The following is a 20,766-nucleotide window of genomic DNA, read 5'->3' on the forward strand; positions in this document are numbered from 1 at the left end:
TGCTGTAGTCAGCCTACTGAGGGGTGAGGGTCGGGGTGGTACATGCAGCGGGTACCTGTTGCTGTTCAGTCCGTTTCTAGTTTTAATAGGCTTTCACTGGTGTTGCATTTGATCATCCAAACAGCCGTTCCAGGTAGCGGTCCTTTCCCCACTGGGAGGCCTGTGCTGAGTGTAATGGGCAGCAGGGCTGGGACCTGGGCCCTGCTTTCCCTTGTCTGGCTGCTTTCTCCTCCTGCAGAAAGTCTTCCTTGGCATCTGCCTATGTCACCACCCCCTAGAGGAGCAAACCAGTGAAGTGCTTGGCATCTCCGACTCTTGGCCCAGTATCTGCCACTTTCTCCTGGGTGACATCTTGGGCTCAGGTTTCTGCCTCCTCTAGGCCCTCATTGGAAGCTACCGCCAGCATTCAGCCTCCTCACTCAGGGCTAAGGGGCCCAAGTGAACGTCCGAGCGGGAGGCCTTTGCCCATACACGGGGAGGAGCCAGAAGGCTGCAGGCTGCAGGTTCTCCTAGGTTCTGTTCCCTCGGCCTCTCTGACACCTGCACCTGGAACCTGGAGAGCTGGCTGACTTGCCCCCGGCCCCTGTCTTCCCGGGCTGTGCCCCTTCCTCTGGGACAGGGGTCTGCCCTCTGCCTTTTCCTGTTCCAGCTTGTGGGAGAGTGGTTGTCTCTGCAGGTGTTTGTTTCCTGCTCTGAGGAGACCTCCAAGAAGGGCTCTGATGATGCTTAGTCGGTGGCCTGGGGTGAGGCCCAGGACCCTGGAGTTAACGTGCTTAAAGGCAGGTGACACCTCACCTAGAAAGTTCGTCTCCTTCAGGCTTGTTTCTTTGGGGAGTTTACTTAATTTCTTAGCTGCTCATCCCAGGCCCCCTGATGTCTTGACAATAACAAGTCACAGTGTCTTCATAACTTTTCTCGACTTCCTTTTACTCCTTCCTGCCTCAGGATGCCTCTCCTCACTTCACCTCTTCCTAGCCAGGAAGGAGAGGAGCTGGGGAGGGTGATGTCTGGGCTAACTTTCATAAAAGGGCCCAGCAGGTCCGGAGACAGTACAGAGCCGGAGCCCTCTGCCCCTCCCCTGCAGGGGCTCTGCCTGAGTTCCTTCCTGCCCTTCCTAGCTGGGCAGCCGGCAGCCTTTGTGAGTTTCCTTGACAACAGGATGGATAAGTTAAAAATAACCTGTGCTGGGGCTTCTGTGCGTGCACGCGCGTGCCCTCTCTTCTGCTGTGTTCGGCTCAGCATCCGTGGGAGGCCTCGGTGGGTCCCTGGTACTTGCATTTGGAAGCCCTGTGGTTTAGGGGTCAGCTAGGTAATCACACAGCATCGTTACCTTATATTACTGACGGTAGTTGATGGGGTGTGGGTGCTAGTGTTGACGCAAAGAATGGAAAGCTGTTCTGAATGCCTCGGTCTTCACTGAGTCTAACTGGAGAGAGACAGTCCTGGGGGCGTCGTCGTGTTTCAGAGACTCGTGGGGCAGTGGAATAGGATACAGCTCCAGGTGGGGGTTTGGTCATATCTTTGCAAGGAACCCCTACCAGATAAGGAGGGTCCTTTCTGGGCCCCTTGTATTGGTGAGGATGTGGGAGTACAGCAGCCCTTGGGTGACTTGTGCAGAGCCACTGGCTGAGCTGTGGCAGAGGAGGGAGCAGCAACCCCGCCGTCAGAAGCTGTGGCCCTTGAGCTCAGATCTACTGACGAGGCCACCGCCGCAAGTTCTTCACCAAGGCCAGCTGTCTCTGTGTCAGCAGTCCCGCAGCAGCCAAGGCCTCGACTTTGCGGTGTTGTCACCGTCGTAAGTTCATTTAGAAATAGCTGTCTCCGTGAGGGCAGAGGCTGCGCCTCTCTTTGCAGACCTGGAGTGAGTTCTGCTCTTCCTCCCGCCTCCTTCCATCTGTCAGTACTTTGTGTAAGGATCTGTGTGCCAGGCATGAGGATGTCATGAGAGCAAGGTGTCACAATCCTCGTCTTTAGGGAGCTTGCGGTCATTTGGAGCAACAATTACAAAAAAATCTCCCAAGTCCCCACTGTGGCCAGTGCTGAGAGGGAGGAAGAAGGTCTGATTGTTAGAGGGGGAAGGACTGAGGTGGGGGGCAGGGTTGAGGGCAGGCTGGGGGCACATACTAGTGCCACAAAGTACTTAAATCTGGAACGTATAAAAAAACTGCTCCAAATCAATAAAAAGGCAGAAAACTCAGTAGAAAATCAGCCAATGACTTGACAGACACTTCGCAAAAGAAGATACCCAAATAGCCAAGAAACCTTTGAAATGGTGCTCAATTTCATGTATTTATTAGTTATCGGGGAAATTCAAATTGTTCAATTTGAAAAAGATGTAACTTTTGTGTTTGCACACTCATGCAACGAAATCTTTGAAGATTTGGTGAAACATCCTTTTGCCATTTCCAGTTTACCTTGTTCTGAATTTCTTACTGAAGAATGAAATGGATTCTAAGATGCTTAAATGAAAGGGAATCCAGTGGAATGGACACAGTGAAGTCAGAGACCTGGGTTAATAGGCGATTTGGGGCGAGCCATTGAATCTCCCAGAGCCCCTGTTACTTCATTTGTAAGGAGGGACCTTTTCTGTCTTTTCCTTTCCTCCCCGAACTGCTCAGATGTTCACAGGTGTGGGAAATGCGGTCAAAACTGTGAAGGGCTATTCAGATACCAGGCAGTATTGTTACTCTAATTCCAAGTGATTTGATTTCTCCACCTCTTCTCACAGCAGATACTCTTAAACTCCCCTGAGAAATAAAAGCTCTGAGTAGAAAGATGGTCCCCAGGATGCAGAGCGGCCTGCTCCTTGGTACTTTGGATGGAAAGCCTGTTACTGGCATGGCTGTGGTCCCTTCCCTCTGACTGAGGAGCAGGGCGGGTTCCTGCAGGCACTTCCTTACATGACTGGGACCTGGTGGCAACTCTGTGCCTGACATCAAAGTGTGCTGCTGCCTGGGCCCGGTGTCAGGGGAGGGGCAGTGGTGCACACCAGTCCTGGTGAGGCACTGACTCCAGTCAGTTGGTCCCATAGGGCTCCCACACTGACTGGGGCTGGCGTCCTCACGGGGTGTTCTTGTGACATCTGGAAGTGACACTGTGGACTTTGGGGAGCCCAGTTGTGGGGCAGTAGCCAGCATTCCCAGCTGCCCCTAAGAGAGCCTGGCCAGAGCTGCTGGTTGCCCTGGTGGCTCTGAGAGTCCACGGCTTGTTGTGGCAGAGCAGGGGCTGCTCCCTGTGTGACTTAGGTGTTGATGGAGAGGGGTTTTCAAAGGTGAGTGGGTCTTCTTGGGTGTCTGCAGCCGAACCCTTACAGGCAGTGGACCCTGGGATCCCTGCAGTAGGGGCAGGATCGGGGCTGAAGCCTGACAAAGTCCAGGCACAGCCCCTCTTGCGTTCTGCAGGTACAGAGGAGCCCCTTTCTCATGCTTATGGATGGTCCCCTCCCCCGCTCCCCTAGAAGGCAGGGAGGTTGAGCAGGTGGTCAGCTGTTCCTCATCCTCCCGTGGTGCGGATGCCGCCTCTTGCAGCAGGGAGCTGGCCATCTCAGCACGTGTCAGCACAGTGTCGGGGTCACCCAGAGTCCCATCTGTTCCGCCACCTGACTGTGCCAGGTCCTCAGGCCCTATCTGAGTCTCTCTCACAGATCTTTCTTGACAGGCACATATGTCTAAGTATCCTGCTCAGCACTTCGCCCTTTTCCTCTTCTGTTTTTCTGCTCTGTAGGAGTTGGAGTCAGAAGCAAAGGTCGATGGAGAGACTGCATCAGACAGTGAGAGCCGAGTGGACACTGCCAGCCTGCCACCCTCTGCAGACGATACCCCAGAGGTCCTCAACAGGGCCCTTTCCAACTTGTCTTCAAGGTAGCCTGGCTTAGCGGTGCAGGTTCTGGGGGGCTTACGCTGTCTCCAGGAGCCATGGAAGACCCGGAGCCCTTGGAGAGCCCACGGTCTTGTGGCAGGAGCCCACCCGTGTTAAATAAAGTGTGTGGGGCAGGCCTGCCCACTATCACTGGCCACGGTCTCCCCTGCCTCTGCCCAGAGCTCCACTGAGTGTCATCTGGTGCTTAACAGTGACTCTGAACACAGCCTGGGCGGATCTGGCCCTTGAAGGGTGCCCTTGGCTGCCTGGGAGGCACTGTCCAAGGAGGAGGAAAGCCTGGTCATAGGGGCGCATACAGAGAAATGGTCCTTGGCGTTTGTGACTAATGGGCAGGCCGCTTTCCACTGAGCCCAAGTTTCTAGCTCAGAGTTCAGTTTCCCTCTCCCAGATGCATGCCTTGTGGACATTCCTTAAATTCTCCTGTAATAATTGAGAAACATGTCAACTTGGGTGAATCCATTAAAACTTTGGTCCCTTGAGACTCTGGTCCTTCCAACACCAGCTCTAGGGGTAGATTAAAAAACAAACTGTAAGACTCCAAAACATTATCTAACAGTGTTCCTGTGAGTGTCTCCCATATGTTTGTCCCTTTGAAAGGTTCAGGGCGTGTGGATCTGGAGCCAGACAGACTCCCAGGGCTAAGCACTTCACAGCTAGGTGACCTGCGCACCCATTTCCTCAGCTGTAAAAGCTGGTAGTGTTGAGAGTTGAATCAGTTCATACATGTAAAGCCTTAGGAAAGTGCCAGGTACCCATGTGTGACAGCTTTTATCACCACGGTGTGTGATGCTGTGATCACCATATGCAGGGGCAGAGCAGTGTAGGATTCTGCTGCAGGGAAAATGTTCATGGCCTTTCCCTTCAAGAGAGAGGCCCCTAGAAGCCACCCAGGTGGACACAGGAGTGGAGGACACTACATTTCCCTCAGGACTTTGGCCTGATTCATTCCTGAAGACATAACCTGAGTGTGTTTTTCTAAGGCCTCGGAGCACCTTCTGAGTTCAGTATGGATGAGGTGATGGCCCTAGAGAGGCGGCCCTGCTCCTGCCAGCGTGTGACTGGTGCCTCTGTCGAGGTGAAGGGGGTACTCCCGGAAAGGACTGACCTCAAGGTCCTCTCATCCCAGGAAGAACCTCCCCCGCGAGTTTGTGCTTCAGTTCTTGCTGGGCTCCTAACGTGCCTTCTCCTTCCCCTCCTCTCTAACTCAGATGGAAGAACTGGTGGGTGAGAGGCATCCTGACTCTGGCCATGATTGCATTTTTCTTCATCATCATTTACCTGGGACCAATGGTTTTAATGATGATTGTAAGTGCCATCTGCATGTTATTTTAGTTTTGCCTCTGGTTTTTCCTGCAGGACCGGGCATTTTAAGTGCCACGTGTTGGGTTGGTTCTGGGAATCAGTTGGGGTTGAGGCTCCTCAGACCACATCTGCCTTAGAGTTTCTCACCTTCCAGCAGCCAGCTGGAGGGTTGTCGATGGGCCAGTTGGACATGGTTAAAGATGTCTCTTCATTTTAACATTTGATTTTATTAATTCAGCTGTTATATTAAACTGTGACCCTTGCTGTGAGCCTTTGTGACTCTTGGTTTCTTTCTTGTTTTGCTGTGGCCTCACCCACAGGCTTAGGACTTTCATTAAGAAATCCCAGTCCACAGTACTTTTCTCTTAGTCTCCACAGTGTCATGGACAGGGTCAAATGCCTAACAGCTGACCGCTGAGCAGAGCCCTTGGGACTTGTCAAGTATGTAATTCTTTTCAAAGTCAAAAGGGGAAGAGATTGAGTCCTGGGAGTTTCTACAATAAAAAGCCAAGTGGAGTTTCAGAAGCATATATTTATTGTGAGAAATTGGATCTATTCCGTGCCACATGAGAGGCATCATTGCCTTGTGGGATGGTGCGAGACAAAGGTGGAGATCAGGGTCACTCGGGGACTGACAGTGTTCTTAAATATAATGTTTTTCTTGAAGGCCCATGCCCTGTTTGTTGGTTTCTGTTTCCAAAGATCATAAGAACTGGGGAGGTGAGTAAATATTCTAATTCTTCTGTCCTGCAGGTGATGTGTGTTCAGATTAAATGTTTCCATGAGATTATCACTATTGGCTACAATGTCTACCACTCCTACGACCTGCCCTGGTTCCGAACCCTCAGCTGGTAAGCTCTCTAGCCTCACAGGGACCCTTAACAGATTTGGACAAGTGTTTTGTGGTAGGTATTTACTGTCGTGCTGGGAGGGAGCTGGTGGTGGCCATGGGCCGGCACAGCACCTTTGAGACCCAAGTACTGTGTGGGCCGGGCTGTGTGGCCGGTGGGGGGCGTTTTAGTAGTTACCTGGGGTCTGGGCTCTTCCTCAGAGGAAACCAGAATGGCTGCATCCGTGACCATGTTTGCCTCGGCATTTGGAGTCCTTAGACTCCGCACAATCCCGTCCCCGCCCCCGCCCCCTTCTGGATCGGTGTATCGTCCATGCTGTGGTGTCCCAGTGTCCCATGAGTGTCATCTGGGAGCTGTCAGTGCTAGTCTTGCTGTCTCTGGAACTTGGCTTCCTCACCCTTAGAACAGGTGATTGAAACCTAGTCAGTGTTCTTTGGAGGCTCCATGGGTGCTGATGGGCAGGAGTGAGACTGGAGGCAGAGGATCTGGGCTCCTCGGAGGAACTCTGCTTTCTCCTCCTAGGAAAGGGCATGGCCGTCTTGAAGCAAAAACAGAACCAAAACCTGTAATGCAGGTGATGTCCGAGACCACTTCCTGGTCTGCAGCTCTCTGCAGTATTGACCACACTGTTCTCAGGCCGTGACATGTGAGCAGAGGACTGCCGTGGTCCTGAGAGCCCTGGGCCAGATGCAGACCCTTCTCACCCTGCCGTGTGGGACTCAGGGATTGAGTCCATTACTCAGCAGGCCGGAAGTTAGCATCTTGAACCCCAGCAGATCGGTCATGGCCCAGGGAGTGGACATGCTCGGACTTGGGCTGGACACATCCTTCTCGGAGATGCTTCCTCATCCCTGAGCAGCACAAGCTGCCTCGCAGTCCCCATGCCTGCCACCTGCCCCGGTATAGGTCTCTCTCGTGGCTCTTTTGTAGCTGGAAAGCAGTTTTGACTTTAGTTAATATACTCACAATGTCTGACCCCTGACTGTGGTGACTGGCCAAAGAGGGTGTTTTTCGTATAATAGAAAATAAACCCAGTATGGGAGTTCTTGAACTTCCACAAGTTAAAAAATAAAGAGAGAGAGAGAGAAACTCTCCATTCTCTTTCCTGTCTGGATCTTTGCTGAGTGGTTAGAGCTGGGCACTTGTTTGCGTACTTGGAACCACCACCGAGGCTGTGAAGGCACATGAGTGATGGCCTCTCCCTTCCCGGAGCCCCAGTGGAGGAAAGAGCATATAAACAAGTGAAGAGTTAATGCTAGTGAAAGATTTGTGTGTCAGAGCCAAGCTTCAAAGAGGGAGACAGTCTGAGATGGAGCATAATTCATTGCTTCGTGAAGAGAGCAAATACTTCATGCTATAGAATTAAATACAGGAGAGGCAGATATCATGTTAGGTCATGCAGGGTTTTATAAAGAAATGGTATTTGAGCAATGAGTGAAAAACTGGGTAAATGAAGAGGATATTCCAGGCAGGGAAAAGAAGGGAGCACGAAGCAGACAAGTGGAGAAGCCAGAGAAATCCATTTTGGCATGCGCGCGGGGTCCCTGGCAGGAAGAGTGGAAGTGAGACTGCGGAGGGAGGGCGAGGTGTGTTTCGGAGCGTTGGCTTATGATCTGAGTGTTAAGTTAGGCCTGATAATGCTTCCAAAGTGGCAAAAACTGAGTCCCAGGTTTGTGATAAATGGAGAGTGTATGAAAGCCACAAATTTCTAGACAAAGCTCTCACCTGCAGTGTCACCCAACAGCAGGGAACCGTGGTCCACCTGTCCCTCTGCAAGGTTCCCCGGGGGGTCTCGGGTGTTGGGTGGGCTACTGCTCTGGTTGCTGGGGCTTTCTGGCAGCCTCACTGTAAAGGCGAGGCCACACGGGCCCCTCCCTTTGACAGTGACCTGCCTTCTTTTACAGGTACTTCCTACTGTGTGTGAATTATTTCTTCTATGGTGAAACAGTGACGGATTACTTCTTCACTCTGGTCCAGAGAGAGGAGCCTTTGCGGATTCTCAGCAAATACCACCGATTCATTTCCTTTACTCTCTACCTAACAGGTATGCGTTAAGCGGCTCACCAGCTCTTGTGTGTCTCTTGGTTTTGCATAGCAGCTGAGGAGGGGCTGGGGCATTTCTTGGTTAATGTAAGGTTTTGATGACCGTGACTCCAGCCCCGCCGGGGAGTAGAGCTGAGGGTTCTGCCTTACATAAGCTGTAGCAGCTCTTCACAAAGAGAACTGAGACAGAGGGGCTTGTGTGGTTGTGGGGGCTGCAGTTTGTGCCTCCTGTCCTCCTCTGGACCCCCCTGTTGGCAGAGGTCCGGCAGAGATCCTGAAACAAAGACCACCCAGGAACTTGTGTGTAAAAACAGGTGGCCATTTTAGGAGATTGCCTGAGGGACACTGCAGTATATTGGAAATTTTACTAATTTGGGTTTAAAAAGACTCTGTGGGCGGGGAGGGTATAGCTCAGGGGTAGAGCACATGCTTAGCATGCACCAGGTCCTGGGTTCAATCCTCAGTACCTCCATTAAAAAAAAAGAATGGAATTTTGTCAAAATAAAAACTTCTGTTCAAAAAAAAAAAAAAGATTCAGTGACTTCAGAGGAGCTGGGAGCTTACTCTTTGAGTCTCTGTTAGCTCTTCTGTGATCTTGAGCCAAAACAGCAGAGTTACTGTGAGGATTTGATCAGATACATTAAAACTTGACTAACAGTAGAGTGCTAGATGTGAGTCTAAACTCAGTTAAGACAGTAGTTGTAATAAAGCTAATGTTCTTCACAGTTGTGCTCAAAGCCATTTTGAGGCACATGAGATACTTCTTCTGACCTAAATTTTCAGTCTGACCTGATTTTCATCAGTTTAATAGCAGTACTTGGTTCTGTGAATGACACCTGGCTGCTGTGGAGTCATAAAAGCCCCACCCCTGCGTCTCTGTGTGCCTGGAGCCATCCCCCACTGCAGGACCCTCCGCACACCTGCGTTTCTGTAGGGAAAAGAAAAGAAATCTCTTGATGTGTGTTTAGCCTAACAAAGCCCATCGCCCCAGAAGATAGCCCGGCTCACAATACCCTAGGGGACAGTCCTCACTTCCTGCCCTTATCAGAGTTGTAAATCCTGTTGTTCAGAGAAGTCCCTGACAGATCTGACAACTGATCAGGTCTCCATGCACGAATTGATCCTGCAGCCCCTCCTCCTTGTGTGCATGGCCCCTCCTTACAATAACAGACCCTGCATAGTCACCCCGACGCGCACATGGGTCCCTCTGATCTACTAGCCCACGCTTGTCTGTAGCAGTGCGACTATTAAACTTTTCCTTGTCCTTACTTTCCTCGTCACCGGCCCGCTGTGTTGTGTCCCACATTTGGTGGCCTGTGCAGCCCTTTGAGGTCCACAGCTGTGAAAATGTGAAGAGCACTGCCGAGAAGCCTGCTGCACTGGGGAGAGTCAGGGAGCGTGCCTCACAGCGGCCCCCGCAGAGAGAGGCTGGGGGCCGGGAGCAGGGACGTGCTCTCTTCTGGGCATCGCTGCTTTTGAGGGGCCCAGCAGACTTCTGGGTAAAAGTCCCTTTCTGGAGACTTTGGTCACATAGGTCAGTGAAAGATAGATGCAAGGATGGCCTTGGCCTCATACCCGGTGGATCCCCCTTCTGCCAGACCTATTCTTAAAGGGTCAGGTAATAAATATTATAGGCTTTGGGAGCCGTCCTCAGTTTTCCTGGACAAGGAAGCCTAGACAACATGCAAACAAATAGGGCTGTGTTTCAATAAAAGTTTGTTTATAAAACAAAACAGGCAGCTGGCCTGACCATTGTTGGCCCCTGCTCGAGGATCAAAACATTCCTGTCTGGTGAACAGTGTCCTAAATTGTCCTAAATTGTCTACAAGATCTTAAAGTACTGCCTTCCTTTGATTGTCTTGAAGGAGTCTTTTTTTTTTTTTCCTTCTGACTGTTTATTTGAGTAACTGGTTTTATCCCCTTGGGCTATGGGTTTGTGCCCTGGTTAACTGCTGCCAGGAAATTAGCAAAGAACTACTTAACACAGCTCGAGGAAATGACGGAGAGAAATGCAGAATGTGATTCACGGTGCCCTTTCTGCTCCTCCCTCCTCTAACCAGGGTTCTGCATGTTTGTGCTGAGTCTGGTCAAGAAGCATTACCGGCTGCAGTTCTACATGGTAAGGGAGTGGGTGTGTCAGAGTCAGCGTTCCTGGAGTGCGTGCAGTTCCGGGGTAACTCAGCAGGCCTCCCCTCCTTCCTGGGACAAATCAGGACCCTGGAATGTAGTCTGTTCTTATGTATCTGGAACCCAGAGGATGGGGGGGGCATCCCCACTGAAGTTTGGTGGCTCTTTATCCACTTAGACACAATCATTGTTACATAATTTATACCCTAAGGCAGTCTCTCCACTCTGGACCTGAGGGTAGACTCCAGGTAAGGCTCAAGGTGAAGCTTCAGGCATCGCCGAGAGATACCCTACCTGCTGTAATAGCCCCTCAACTTGAAAACACCCCCTCTCTGAGCGTCCCAAGCACTCACTAAATACTAAGAAAACAAGAAGTACCCAGGCTTTTGGAGCACAGAGGGGCTGACGGGCCACATGGGCCCTGCTTTTGATGGGAACCGTAGCTGGGAAACAGACTTATTCCCAGAGGCCTGTTCTGTACCTTTTCATTTCCAATCTGTACCTTTTCATTTCCAATAAGACCAGGTACAGAAACAGATATCTTTCCTACCCATTTCTCAGCAGTTTTCCATTTGGTATTGACTGCCATTAGAAGTTCCTTTCAAGATAAACTGCTAGGTAAAGTTTTACCTTCTTTTGCAGTTTGGCTGGACCCACGTAACATTACTGATTGTTGTAACCCAGTCACATCTTGTCATCCACAACCTGTTTGAAGGAATGATCTGGTGAGTGACGTCAGTGAGGGGGATTTTTCCTTTCACTTGGTGGGTGTTGTCATGTGTGGGTGGGCTGAGGACCCCTGCTGACTGTCTAAGCCGGCGGTTCTCACCTTTAGATACACCAGAATCCCCTGCAGGGCTAGTTACAACACAGATTACTGGACCCCACTCCTGAGTTTCTGCCTGAGAACTTGAATTTCTAGTCCATTCCCAGGTCCTGATGCTGCGGGTCAGGACCCGCACTTTGAGAACCGTTGTTCTAGGCTAACAGGTATAGAGACAGTTAGAGTCAAGGACGGTGCAACAGACTTTGAAAATCTAGAGGAAAAGAATTATGATTTCCTGGCAAGAGTCAACAACTAAAAGTCATGAAGAAGAAAACTTGAATAGATAATAATTACAAACGAACTTTGAAAATTGCATAAGGATCCACACCTGGGAAAAAAAGACCAGTGCTAACAGCTGAGTTTTATCTGACCCTTAATACTAAAGCTGATAAAAGCACAAGGAGGGAGAAACAAGAATGACAAACTAATAACCATTCTAAACTAACTATTAGCAAATAGAATATGGCATTGTGTCAAAAGAATGATATACTTGGTAGATTTTACTCCAGAAATGCAGTGATTTCAGCAGGAAATCTGTCACCTTTGATAGAAATCAGCAGCCCTGACTGAAGAAGCTGTGACTTTAGTGAACAGGTAAACGCACACCCTGGTGTATATAAGAGGAGCTGAAGTGTTGCGGTTAAGGTCCCAGACTGTGCCTCTGTCTCCGGATCTCAGAATGAAGATGCAGTGACACCCACCGCCTGAGGAAGAAATTAGCACAAATATGTAAAGTACTTAGAACAGAGACTAGCTCACCTGAGTGTTAGCCTCAGTCATGATTCTGTTTAAAACAATGATGGTGACCTGGGAAGATACACTCTACCTTTCTTTCAGACTTTTTGTTGGGTGATTCTAAAGAGTGGTTCATGCTAAGTCCTCATCTTTAGGGCCACACGTACTGCTTGGTTCCAGAGTGAATCATGTTAAATCTCTAGTTTTTGGTCTTCAAACTCAACCCACAAGACTGAACTACAGTTGCAGAGCAGAGAACGTGTGCTAGAAGCCTCATCACAGTCCATAGCACAGGTGGCTGGTGGAGACAGATGTTCTAAATCACCCCCCTTAACAAACAGAAAGTCAGAAAATATTGCCCATAGTTGAGGGACTAGGAGATGGAGATTTATGTATATTAAACTGTAATGGAGGAAATTTTTAAAAAGTGACTGACAGTGAGGAGAGGAGAGAGATGGGACTGTCCCCCTTTTCATGGTGGGGATGACCTGGACCACTGGCAGAGAAGAAATCTGGCTATGTGGACTGCGGTCCTGCCATCAGTGAAATCCTGGGGAAAGACAGGGTTCACTAGAGCTAGTAATAAACAGTTAAAAAAAAGAGTTGAACATTATGAAATACACATAAAATATATGACTTAGAATTATGGAGGTAGCTACTAGAAGAAAAGTCAGAAATAATTAAAAGTAGTTATTTTGGAAAATGGGAATAGGGATGGGGGAAACAAAGAGAACTTTATTTTGTTTTCTTTCCTTTACAGTTTAAATTTGTACTATTGTGTGCATAGATTACTTCATAATGAAAAAAGAATAAATGCCATTTTATAAAATACCACCTCTATTTACTCAGTAGTCCTTCAGTGAATATTTGAATGCTGCTGTGTGCCAGGTTCTAGGCATGGCTTATATGGTGTCTTATTGCTTTTAAACTTATTCCTTAAGGGGTAATATGTACTTTATAGATTGTTTTGGTACTGAAATTTATGAATGGCATTGTTTTGTGGACTTTGGAGGTATTATCTGGGGTAGAGTTGATTCTTACTGTAGTTTATTTCTTAGGTTCATTGTCCCCATTTCTTGTGTGATCTGTAATGACATCATGGCCTATATGTTTGGCTTCTTCTTTGGTCGGACCCCGCTCATCAAGGTAAATGGATCACCCTAACGTGGACCATCACCGTGAGGGAACGGTGGTGCTTTCAGCATGGATAGGTCAGCTTGGGAGACAGAGAAGAGGTCCCACTGGTGTGTACACCTTCATGTCATCTTGGAGAAAGGCTAGTAGTAAATTGGCTTCAAGAGAAAAGCCAGGGAGAGGGTACAGCTCAAGTGGTAGAACGCATGCTTAGCATGCACAAGGTCCTGGGTTCAATCCCCAGTACCTCCTCTAAAATTAAATAAATAAATAAACCTAATTACCTCCTGCTGATTTGGGATGATCCCCAGATTTTCAAAAAAAAAAAAAAAAATCCAAAGGAAAATTTGACAACTGCAGAGGGAAAAAAGGAGCTAATAGAGAAAAAAATGTATAGCCCATATAGGCACATCTTTGGAGCTTCAATCTGACTTTGAGTGTTGTTATTTAATTAGTATACTGTTTTATAATATAATTAAAGTATTTGGCCAGTTGAAACAGAAAGGAAACTAAGGGGTATCAGGCAGGGAACAAGGAAACCAAACGTGGGGGTATTTTAGAAGGGGAGGCGGTTAACTGAAGGAGATTTTTTTCTTTACTAGTAGAAGGGTTTTTAACCAACACCTTTTGTTAAGAGCTTGCTCTCTGTCCACAGCTGTCCCCGAAGAAGACCTGGGAAGGCTTCATTGGGGGCTGCTTTGCTACTGTGGTATTTGGCCTGCTGGTAGGTGGTGGCTCCTGGCTGGGCGGGGTGTGGGCAGAGGCCTCCCACCCACCCTCAGAGCCCATCCAGGGCGAGAGATTAGGTCTCCCAAGGCCAAGGACTCTGTCCTGCTGGATGGTGGGCTCGCTCTGCAGAGGGGCTTGGGCGCGGCCCCCCCGGAGCCCGCACGACAGTGCCCACTGTCCTTCACCCGCCGGCTTCAGGCAGGGCCCCAGCGGTAGGGGACCGGGGACTGGGGCATGTGCGCCTTGTGCTCCTCTCATGCCGCGGCCTGGCCGCTCCCAGGAGGGGCGTCCTTATCCAGGCATTTGCTGTTTTGCCTGAGTAAGAGGTGAGGTGGGCAGGCCATTCCAGCACAGGTTTTCTCCTGCGAGTGCCCTGCCTAGAGGGCGATGATCTTCCAGCCCTTCCTGGAGAATCCATCCCTACTTCTGACCTGCAGGCCCGTCTCGCTGTTCTTCAGGGTTGTCCAGCCGTCCTTCGCTCTTGGGCCCTCTTCTCTCCCTTCAGGTGTCTCCTCACTGCACCGCCCACCTCACCCCTGCCATTTCCAGTTAAGAGACCTTGAGAAAAATGGGCCATAGCTCCTCCAAATGGGGTGAAGTTTCTTATATAGTTCTTTGCCCAAATTCCTTCAGGTCTTTCCCAGATCTGTTCAAGACCTGTTGTTTGAGCAAGCAGGTGTGAGGCTCCTCAGTGGGCCATAAGCCCCTTGATTTCAGCACCCCCCGCAATTCAGGTAAAATACACACGTGGTTAAACATGAACCTCTGATTTAGTGCGTGGCTCGCAGTTAGGGCGCTGAGCGCTGTGTGGGACTCGGCCAGACCTTGTCTCCTTTGTCTGTTCCTCATCCTCAGCTGTCCTACGTGATGTCCGGGTACCGCTGCTTTGTCTGCCCCGTGGAGTACAACAACGATACCAACAGCTTCACTGTGGACTGCGAGCCCTCGGACCTGTTTCGCCTGCAGGAGTACAACATTCCTGGGGTGATCCAGTCGGTCATTGGCTGGGTATGTGCTGCGCACTTGGGGCGAGCGGTCCTCCACTGGAGAGTGACTACAAAGAGAGCACCCCCCACCCCCCAGTGCCTTCCCTCCGCTCACTCACTTCCTCCCTCCCCTAAGTGCAAGCCCCAGGGTGGAGCGGAATTGTTCAGGTCAGTTCAGAGTGGGGGCAGGAGGAGGTGATTCTTCCCACTTCACATCATTAAGACCAGCAGTTCTGAAAGCATGCTTTTGGGCCCGTCGGGGCCCCTGAGATCCTTTCCGGGGGTCCGTGAGAGCACAGTTATTTTCTTCATAATGTAAATGACATTATTTGCCTTTTTCGCTTTGTTGACACTTGCCATGATGGTGCAGAAGCGATGGTGGGTAAACTTGCGAGCATCCTAGCATGCGTGGAGGCAGTGGCCCCAAACTGAACTGTCACGGGCTTCATCATGCCACACCCTCGCGGGACATCTTAGCCAGTTCATCTTCAGAATGTCTTTGATGAAATAGTAAAGTGATTAATTTTATTAAGTCTTGACCCTTGAATACACACCTTTCTAATACTCTGTGTACCAGAATGGAAAGTATACATGAAATGCTTCTGCCAAATTCTGAAGGGCAGTGCATGCCTAACGGAAAAGCGTTTGTGCACCTGTTTGAGTTATGAGCCACACTAGCTGCTTCTTTATGGGGATATGACTTTTATTTGAAAACCCAACAAACTATAGTTTTTCAGATTTAGATTTTGGCAGGCATTTTTCTTGAAAATGAATGGAGTGGGTCTGTCACTTCAACAATTGATAGTAATGGTTCCTATAGATAAAATTTGGCTTTTCAAGTAAAAGAATGTTGGAAAGTGTATACCTGCCACTGTGAGTCTGACAGCTTGTTTTAATACTCAAAGGCTTTTCTGATGAGACCTGTGGTGATTTTCACATATGATGCTTTGACATTGTATGGTGAAAAATGTGTCTACGTTTGGAAGAATGTTTATGTAACTCAGTGAACCAGTATTTTCGAAATGGCCAATGCACAGTGTTACACAGTCATGCCTGGATAAAAGATCCATTCAGAATGCAAGGCAGACCAATGGGTTTTTCCCCCAAGCATTTAAAAATGTTCTGTGTAAAGTTTTTAAAGGTTATACTCCGTTTACAGTTATAACAAAATCTTGGCTATATTCCCAGACCAATGGATTGTAATGTAAGGGTACAAAGAAGTCATTGACAGGATTTCAGATTCCACGTTGCACCAATTTTTAGAAAACTACCACTTGTCAAGTTCTGGTATCATATCACAGAATACCTGTAATTATCTGGAAAGGCAGTGCTGAGTACTCTTCCTTTTTTTCAACTACACATCCATGTAGGGCTGGATTTTCTTCATACACTTCAACCAAAACATTCCTCATTGTGCAGCAGACTGATTGCACAGTATCTTAATGTCCTCTGTTAAGCCAGATATTAGAGATTTACCCAAAACCCCCAAGCCAGTCTGCGTACTGGTTTTGTTGGAGGGGTGGGGTTGAATAAAGTTGGTTTAATAACATATTAACAAGTAATAAGCCTGGGTTTGCAGGCACCTTGACTGACTTCATTTATTCTTCTCAGAAAACTGTCCGGATGTACCCCTTCCAGATTCACAGCATTGCTCTCTCCACGTTTGCCTCGCTCATCGGCCCCTTTGGAGGGTTCTTCGCTAGTGGATTCAAACGAGCCTTTAAAATCAAAGTAGGAGAACCCTTTGCTCTCTTCCTCTTGTTGTCTCCCAGGGGGCCCCCTTTTCACCCATCTTCCGCCTTCCTCCTGTCCCAGCCCATCAACCATCGCCCCCTTCACAATATCAGGCTGTGGACCCTGGCTATTAATATGTGCTCTTCTCCACACATTTAATGTAGGTACGTTAAGTGAAAATACATTGTTTCCAAGAAATTCCGTAGTTGGAGTTTCAGTTTATTTGTTAATATATCTTGTGTCTTTCTTCAAAAGAAACGTTCCGTAATTTAATAAGCTTGTGTACTATTAGAGTGCCAGCATTTGAATCAGCAGTTTTCACTTTCTGTTGCCCTCAGCTACTCAGGGCAGTATCTGGGCATGGAGGCGGGACCACAGGCCAGGCTTTGACCTTGGCCGAGGCCAGGCTCACCAGTCCTTGCCCTCCTCTGACAGGACTTTGCCAACACCATTCCTGGCCACGGAGGCATCATGGATCGCTTTGACTGCCAGTATCTGATGGCCACCTTTGTCAACGTGTATATCGCCAGTTTTATCAGGTACAGTGCCTTCCCACCTGAACCAGGTTGGTGGATTGTGAAGTGTGGGGAAGTTCTAGAATTTTAGCTATTTCTCAGTTTGAGTGAAAAGCATCCCAAATATGAATGCCATTTTCAGTTGTGCTCATTTGTGGCTTCCCTGAGGCCTCCTGCCCTCCGTTAGTGGAGGGTCCAGAGGGGGAGCAGCTACTTGAACGATCAGGCCCCGGAAGTGGCCGGGCCGCGCCCAGTGCTGTTCCTTCACGTCCTTTTTCAGGGGCCCGAACCCCAGCAAGCTGGTTCAGCAGTTCCTGACCTTGCGGCCAGATCAGCAGCTCCACATCTTCAACACGCTCAAGTCTCACCTGATCGACAAGGGGATGCTGACGGCTGCTCCGGAGGACGAGTAGGGGCCCCCCGGGGCCGGGAGAGCAGGACCAGGACTGAGTGAGGGACGGGTTCCCAGGCAGGCCCAGCTGGTGTAACTTGGACAAAGACAAGGCTTCAACTCACTGTCTTTTTTTTTTTTTTTTTTAGTGTTTTTATTTGTGGATTTAAAAAAGAAAATCTGTGTATACAGTCTACGTGCTTCTGATTTGGGTTGTGAGTAAATACAGTTTGAGTTGGAAAGAAGTCATGGGGGTAAAACCATTTGGGTTTTTCAAACAAGTTTTTAATAACCTGGAAGATGGTGTTTGTTGCCCAGCTCTGGAGGGCCTGCTTGGTGTGTCCAGCTCCCAAGCCAGAGCTTCCCTTTCTGGGCTTGATCAGAGAGTGGACGTTCATCTGAGTTCATCCAGTTTAGGTGCCCCCCACCTCCAGCTGCCAGGGAGGAGGTGTACAGCTTGGGTGTCTTTACTGCTGGAGCGCTTCTCCATACGCCCTGCCTTGGAGCTGCAGGAGGGCGCCGTAGGCTGGAGGGATGAAGGCTTTTGATCAGATAACCCTTCTGTTCACGAAATCCTGTGAAGTATGAGCTCTGCTTTAGGTATGGGCTCACCTTACTTCCTCACAGGCTGAAAGCAGGTTGCAGTTTTTATTATTTTCAGAAAGCATGAGAAATTATAATCTGGATAAAAGCCACACTGTAAAATTCCAAGCGTATGCAGCAGAGTGTACTGTTAACTGGGCCCTTTCCCGCGGGTGTGAGGCTCAGGGGGCTCCTGGAGGGCGGCCCGGCGCTCTGGGTCTTTTCAGGGATGATGCTGTTCACATTTGTGCTGCAGACTTGCTGCTGAGTCCTTCCGGGGGGCTTGTACCTGTTGGGCGGGGAGCAGAGGGCTTCCCATTCACACACCCCCGTGCCCTTTGCTGGCTGGCCACCTGTGTAGCTGCTGTGTTGTGTGTATATATAATTACTCTTAAGGCAAGTGTGTATCTGTGTGTGTTTTTAAAAAAATCACTTATTTCTTACAGTGATTTCAACTGTACCACGACTTCGTCACTGAAACCGCAAAGTCCTGCTTACGGCTCTGGATAACCCCAGCCAGATTAGCGTTTTTAATCTTCCGGATTAAGTGCACATTTGTTACGTAATGTGACCAGTTTAAATGTAGTTTGTATTTTGCAGGGGGACCTTTCCTCTCTTAAACTGTGATTTATTTATTTTTTTCCTTTTAATCAGAGGAGTGAGGTTGATTTCTGGAACATACGTTCTCTGTCAGGACAAGAAGGAAGGGAGCACAGGAGCGAGCGAGCGTGGTGCCCAAATGTGCCCGTTACTCAGTGCCACTCGGTGCTCGTTGCCAAATGTGGGAGTGAAGTTCGCTTCGGCACTTGGTCTGGCTCTGGTTTACTTTGTTTCTGTTTAGCCTCAGCCTTACCGCATCCTAGAACGCTCACAGTTGGCCCAGGTCCCTGGGGTGTCTGGCACGGGGGCTGACCCCTCTCGACATTTCAGTTCAGCCACCGTGTGACCATCCATGGGCAGCAGCTTCTTCCTTCTGAACGTTTATTTTTCATTTTAGTACACGACTTTTCTTCTCTAGATCCAAGGCCCCCTTAAAGGCAAAATGTGTCTTTGCACGAGGTTTCAGTGCTGGCTGTGACCTGGGCAGGTCGTATCACCCTGTGGGTTCTCAGCTGTCTTATAATTCCAGTAGCCATGATTCTGGCTGAACTAGTACCTGTCCCAGGGCCTGCAGGGGTATTGAGTCATGTCCTGAGCACCCAAAAAGCAGGTGCTTTCAGGCCTTTTCTAAATGCTTGTCCTTAAAAATACTTGTCTTCAGCAATAAATCTTAAAACAGTGGAGGTGACTAGTAATGAATCTAGTTTTCTGACTGAAGAATGAACTTGGTTCCCCAAACCAGAGATAGAATGGCACCTCATTTGTCTCATGTCGCCCCACTGTGGGCAGAGGGTGGGGTCCTTGGGTGCCGGGCGTCCCAGTTGGGACTTGGCTGCAAAGAGCCACCCTTGAATAGGTCTGCCTTCGGGATCAGGGAGCCTGGCACTTCCTGCAGACGTGGCCGCTGATGGGGGCCCGGGAAACTGAAGCTGGGTGCTCAGCAGGGCTGCCATCAAGAAGGCCGGAGAGTCAGCTGGGGTTTGTTGTCTTCTGACTTCCTCGAGTGCGTTCAGGTGCAATGAGGGCAGTTAGCAGTCCAGTAGCCGGGAGACCGACGCCACCTTGTGTCCATTTAGTGCATTGTTTTTCTTTCTCCCATTTACTGAAAATCACCACGCAGGCAAGATTCCAGAGACTAATTGTAACACTCACCCGTGCAGATCTTAATGAGTGGCATAACTTGCTTCAGATCTTTTTTTTGTGTGTGTGAGAAATAAAATGTGACTGAAATTGTGTACCCTACCTTGTCATGGGTTCGGTTTCTCGCTTCCATGCATGGTTTTGTTTCCCACTTGTTTTTGAGGTCATACATATTGTGCAGTCCCGACTTAGAGTTTTTGTTTTGTTTTCTAACTTGAATCCTATGCACTGTCACAGCGTCCTTCCCAGGTACCTCGGGCAAGAGGCACGAACGCGTTACTCGTGAGGAAGCTGAGGGCTGGAGGGGAGAGAGCTTGCCCACGTTACTGTGTCCCTTTGAAGGTGGCCCCATCTTTCTCTTCCTCCCAGAACTACCCCCCTTTCACGCTGACCGGCAGGAACCTTACTCTCTTGGGCTTCCAGGTAGGTAGCGGCCGTTGTTTTGACCTAGGGCTGCCTCTCAGTAGAGTAAGGCTTTCAACTGTCTGTGCGCCACGCCTTCAAAGGCAAAGAGATCTCAGCTGTGAGGGTCATTGGGGAGGCAGACTTGGGGTACTGAAGTGTTGGGGTTTTAAAACATGCGGATGATTTCTGAGAATACAGGGCCAGGATATGTGAAGCCTAGGATTTTATGGCCGGTGGCTTTCAAATCCGTTGGCTCTTTGAAAACTACCCCACCTCCCCTCTTCTCCCAGATGCCTATCTGTTGGGGCTCCTTCTTATCCTTAAGTCATTAAGTTACCAGCAGAGTGTTTGTTAATAATAATTGCAGTAATAGCAATAGTGCTTAACATGTGCCAGGAACAGTGCTAAGGGTTTACATAAATTATCCCTTTTAATCCAGAAAACAACCTTTGATTAGGTATTATCCCCATTTTATAGAAGAGGAAAATGAGGCACCTTGACAAGCTAATACGCGCAGTGGTTAAGAAGATAGGCTTTGGGCTCAAATAGTCCTGGATCTGGGCAGGTTACTAGGTGCAGATCCAACCCAGTTGGGTCTGCTATTAGCACCTCCCTTGTGGGATTGTGATGATTTTATGAGAGAGGTGTGTAAACATGGGTACAGCACCTGGCACATAGTAAGAGCTCAATCAAGGGTAGTTTTTATTGAACTCAGCTGGTCATTTGAAGCCAAGTTAGTGTAATGCCGGAGACTGGGTTCTCAGCCACTACACTGCCACTGCCCTGC

The 20,766-nt window shown here is 49.1% G+C and overlaps 1 protein-coding gene across 1 annotated transcript in view; it reads left to right on the forward strand.

Moving 5' to 3' along the window:
- CDS2 (CDP-diacylglycerol synthase 2) overlaps window positions 1-19,671 on the forward strand; it is a 43,033-nt gene extending 23,362 nt beyond the window's left edge. The window contains exons 2-13 of the mRNA XM_031434218.2: window positions 3,724-3,860; window positions 5,088-5,184; window positions 5,935-6,032; window positions 7,937-8,076; window positions 10,136-10,194; window positions 10,845-10,927; window positions 12,822-12,909; window positions 13,553-13,621; window positions 14,482-14,634; window positions 16,224-16,343; window positions 16,782-16,885; window positions 17,142-19,671. Coding sequence (XP_031290078.1) covers window positions 3,724-3,860; window positions 5,088-5,184; window positions 5,935-6,032; window positions 7,937-8,076; window positions 10,136-10,194; window positions 10,845-10,927; window positions 12,822-12,909; window positions 13,553-13,621; window positions 14,482-14,634; window positions 16,224-16,343; window positions 16,782-16,885; window positions 17,142-17,274 — 1,281 coding nt within the window. The 3' untranslated portion in view covers window positions 17,275-19,671. The remainder of the gene's footprint in view (window positions 1-3,723; window positions 3,861-5,087; window positions 5,185-5,934; window positions 6,033-7,936; window positions 8,077-10,135; window positions 10,195-10,844; window positions 10,928-12,821; window positions 12,910-13,552; window positions 13,622-14,481; window positions 14,635-16,223; window positions 16,344-16,781; window positions 16,886-17,141) is intronic.
- The last annotated feature ends 1,095 nt before the right edge of the window (window positions 19,672-20,766 follow it).

Source organism: Camelus dromedarius, chromosome 18 (genome assembly GCF_036321535.1).
Source record: "Camelus dromedarius isolate mCamDro1 chromosome 18, mCamDro1.pat, whole genome shotgun sequence".
Lineage (NCBI taxonomy): Eukaryota > Metazoa > Chordata > Mammalia > Artiodactyla > Camelidae > Camelus > Camelus dromedarius.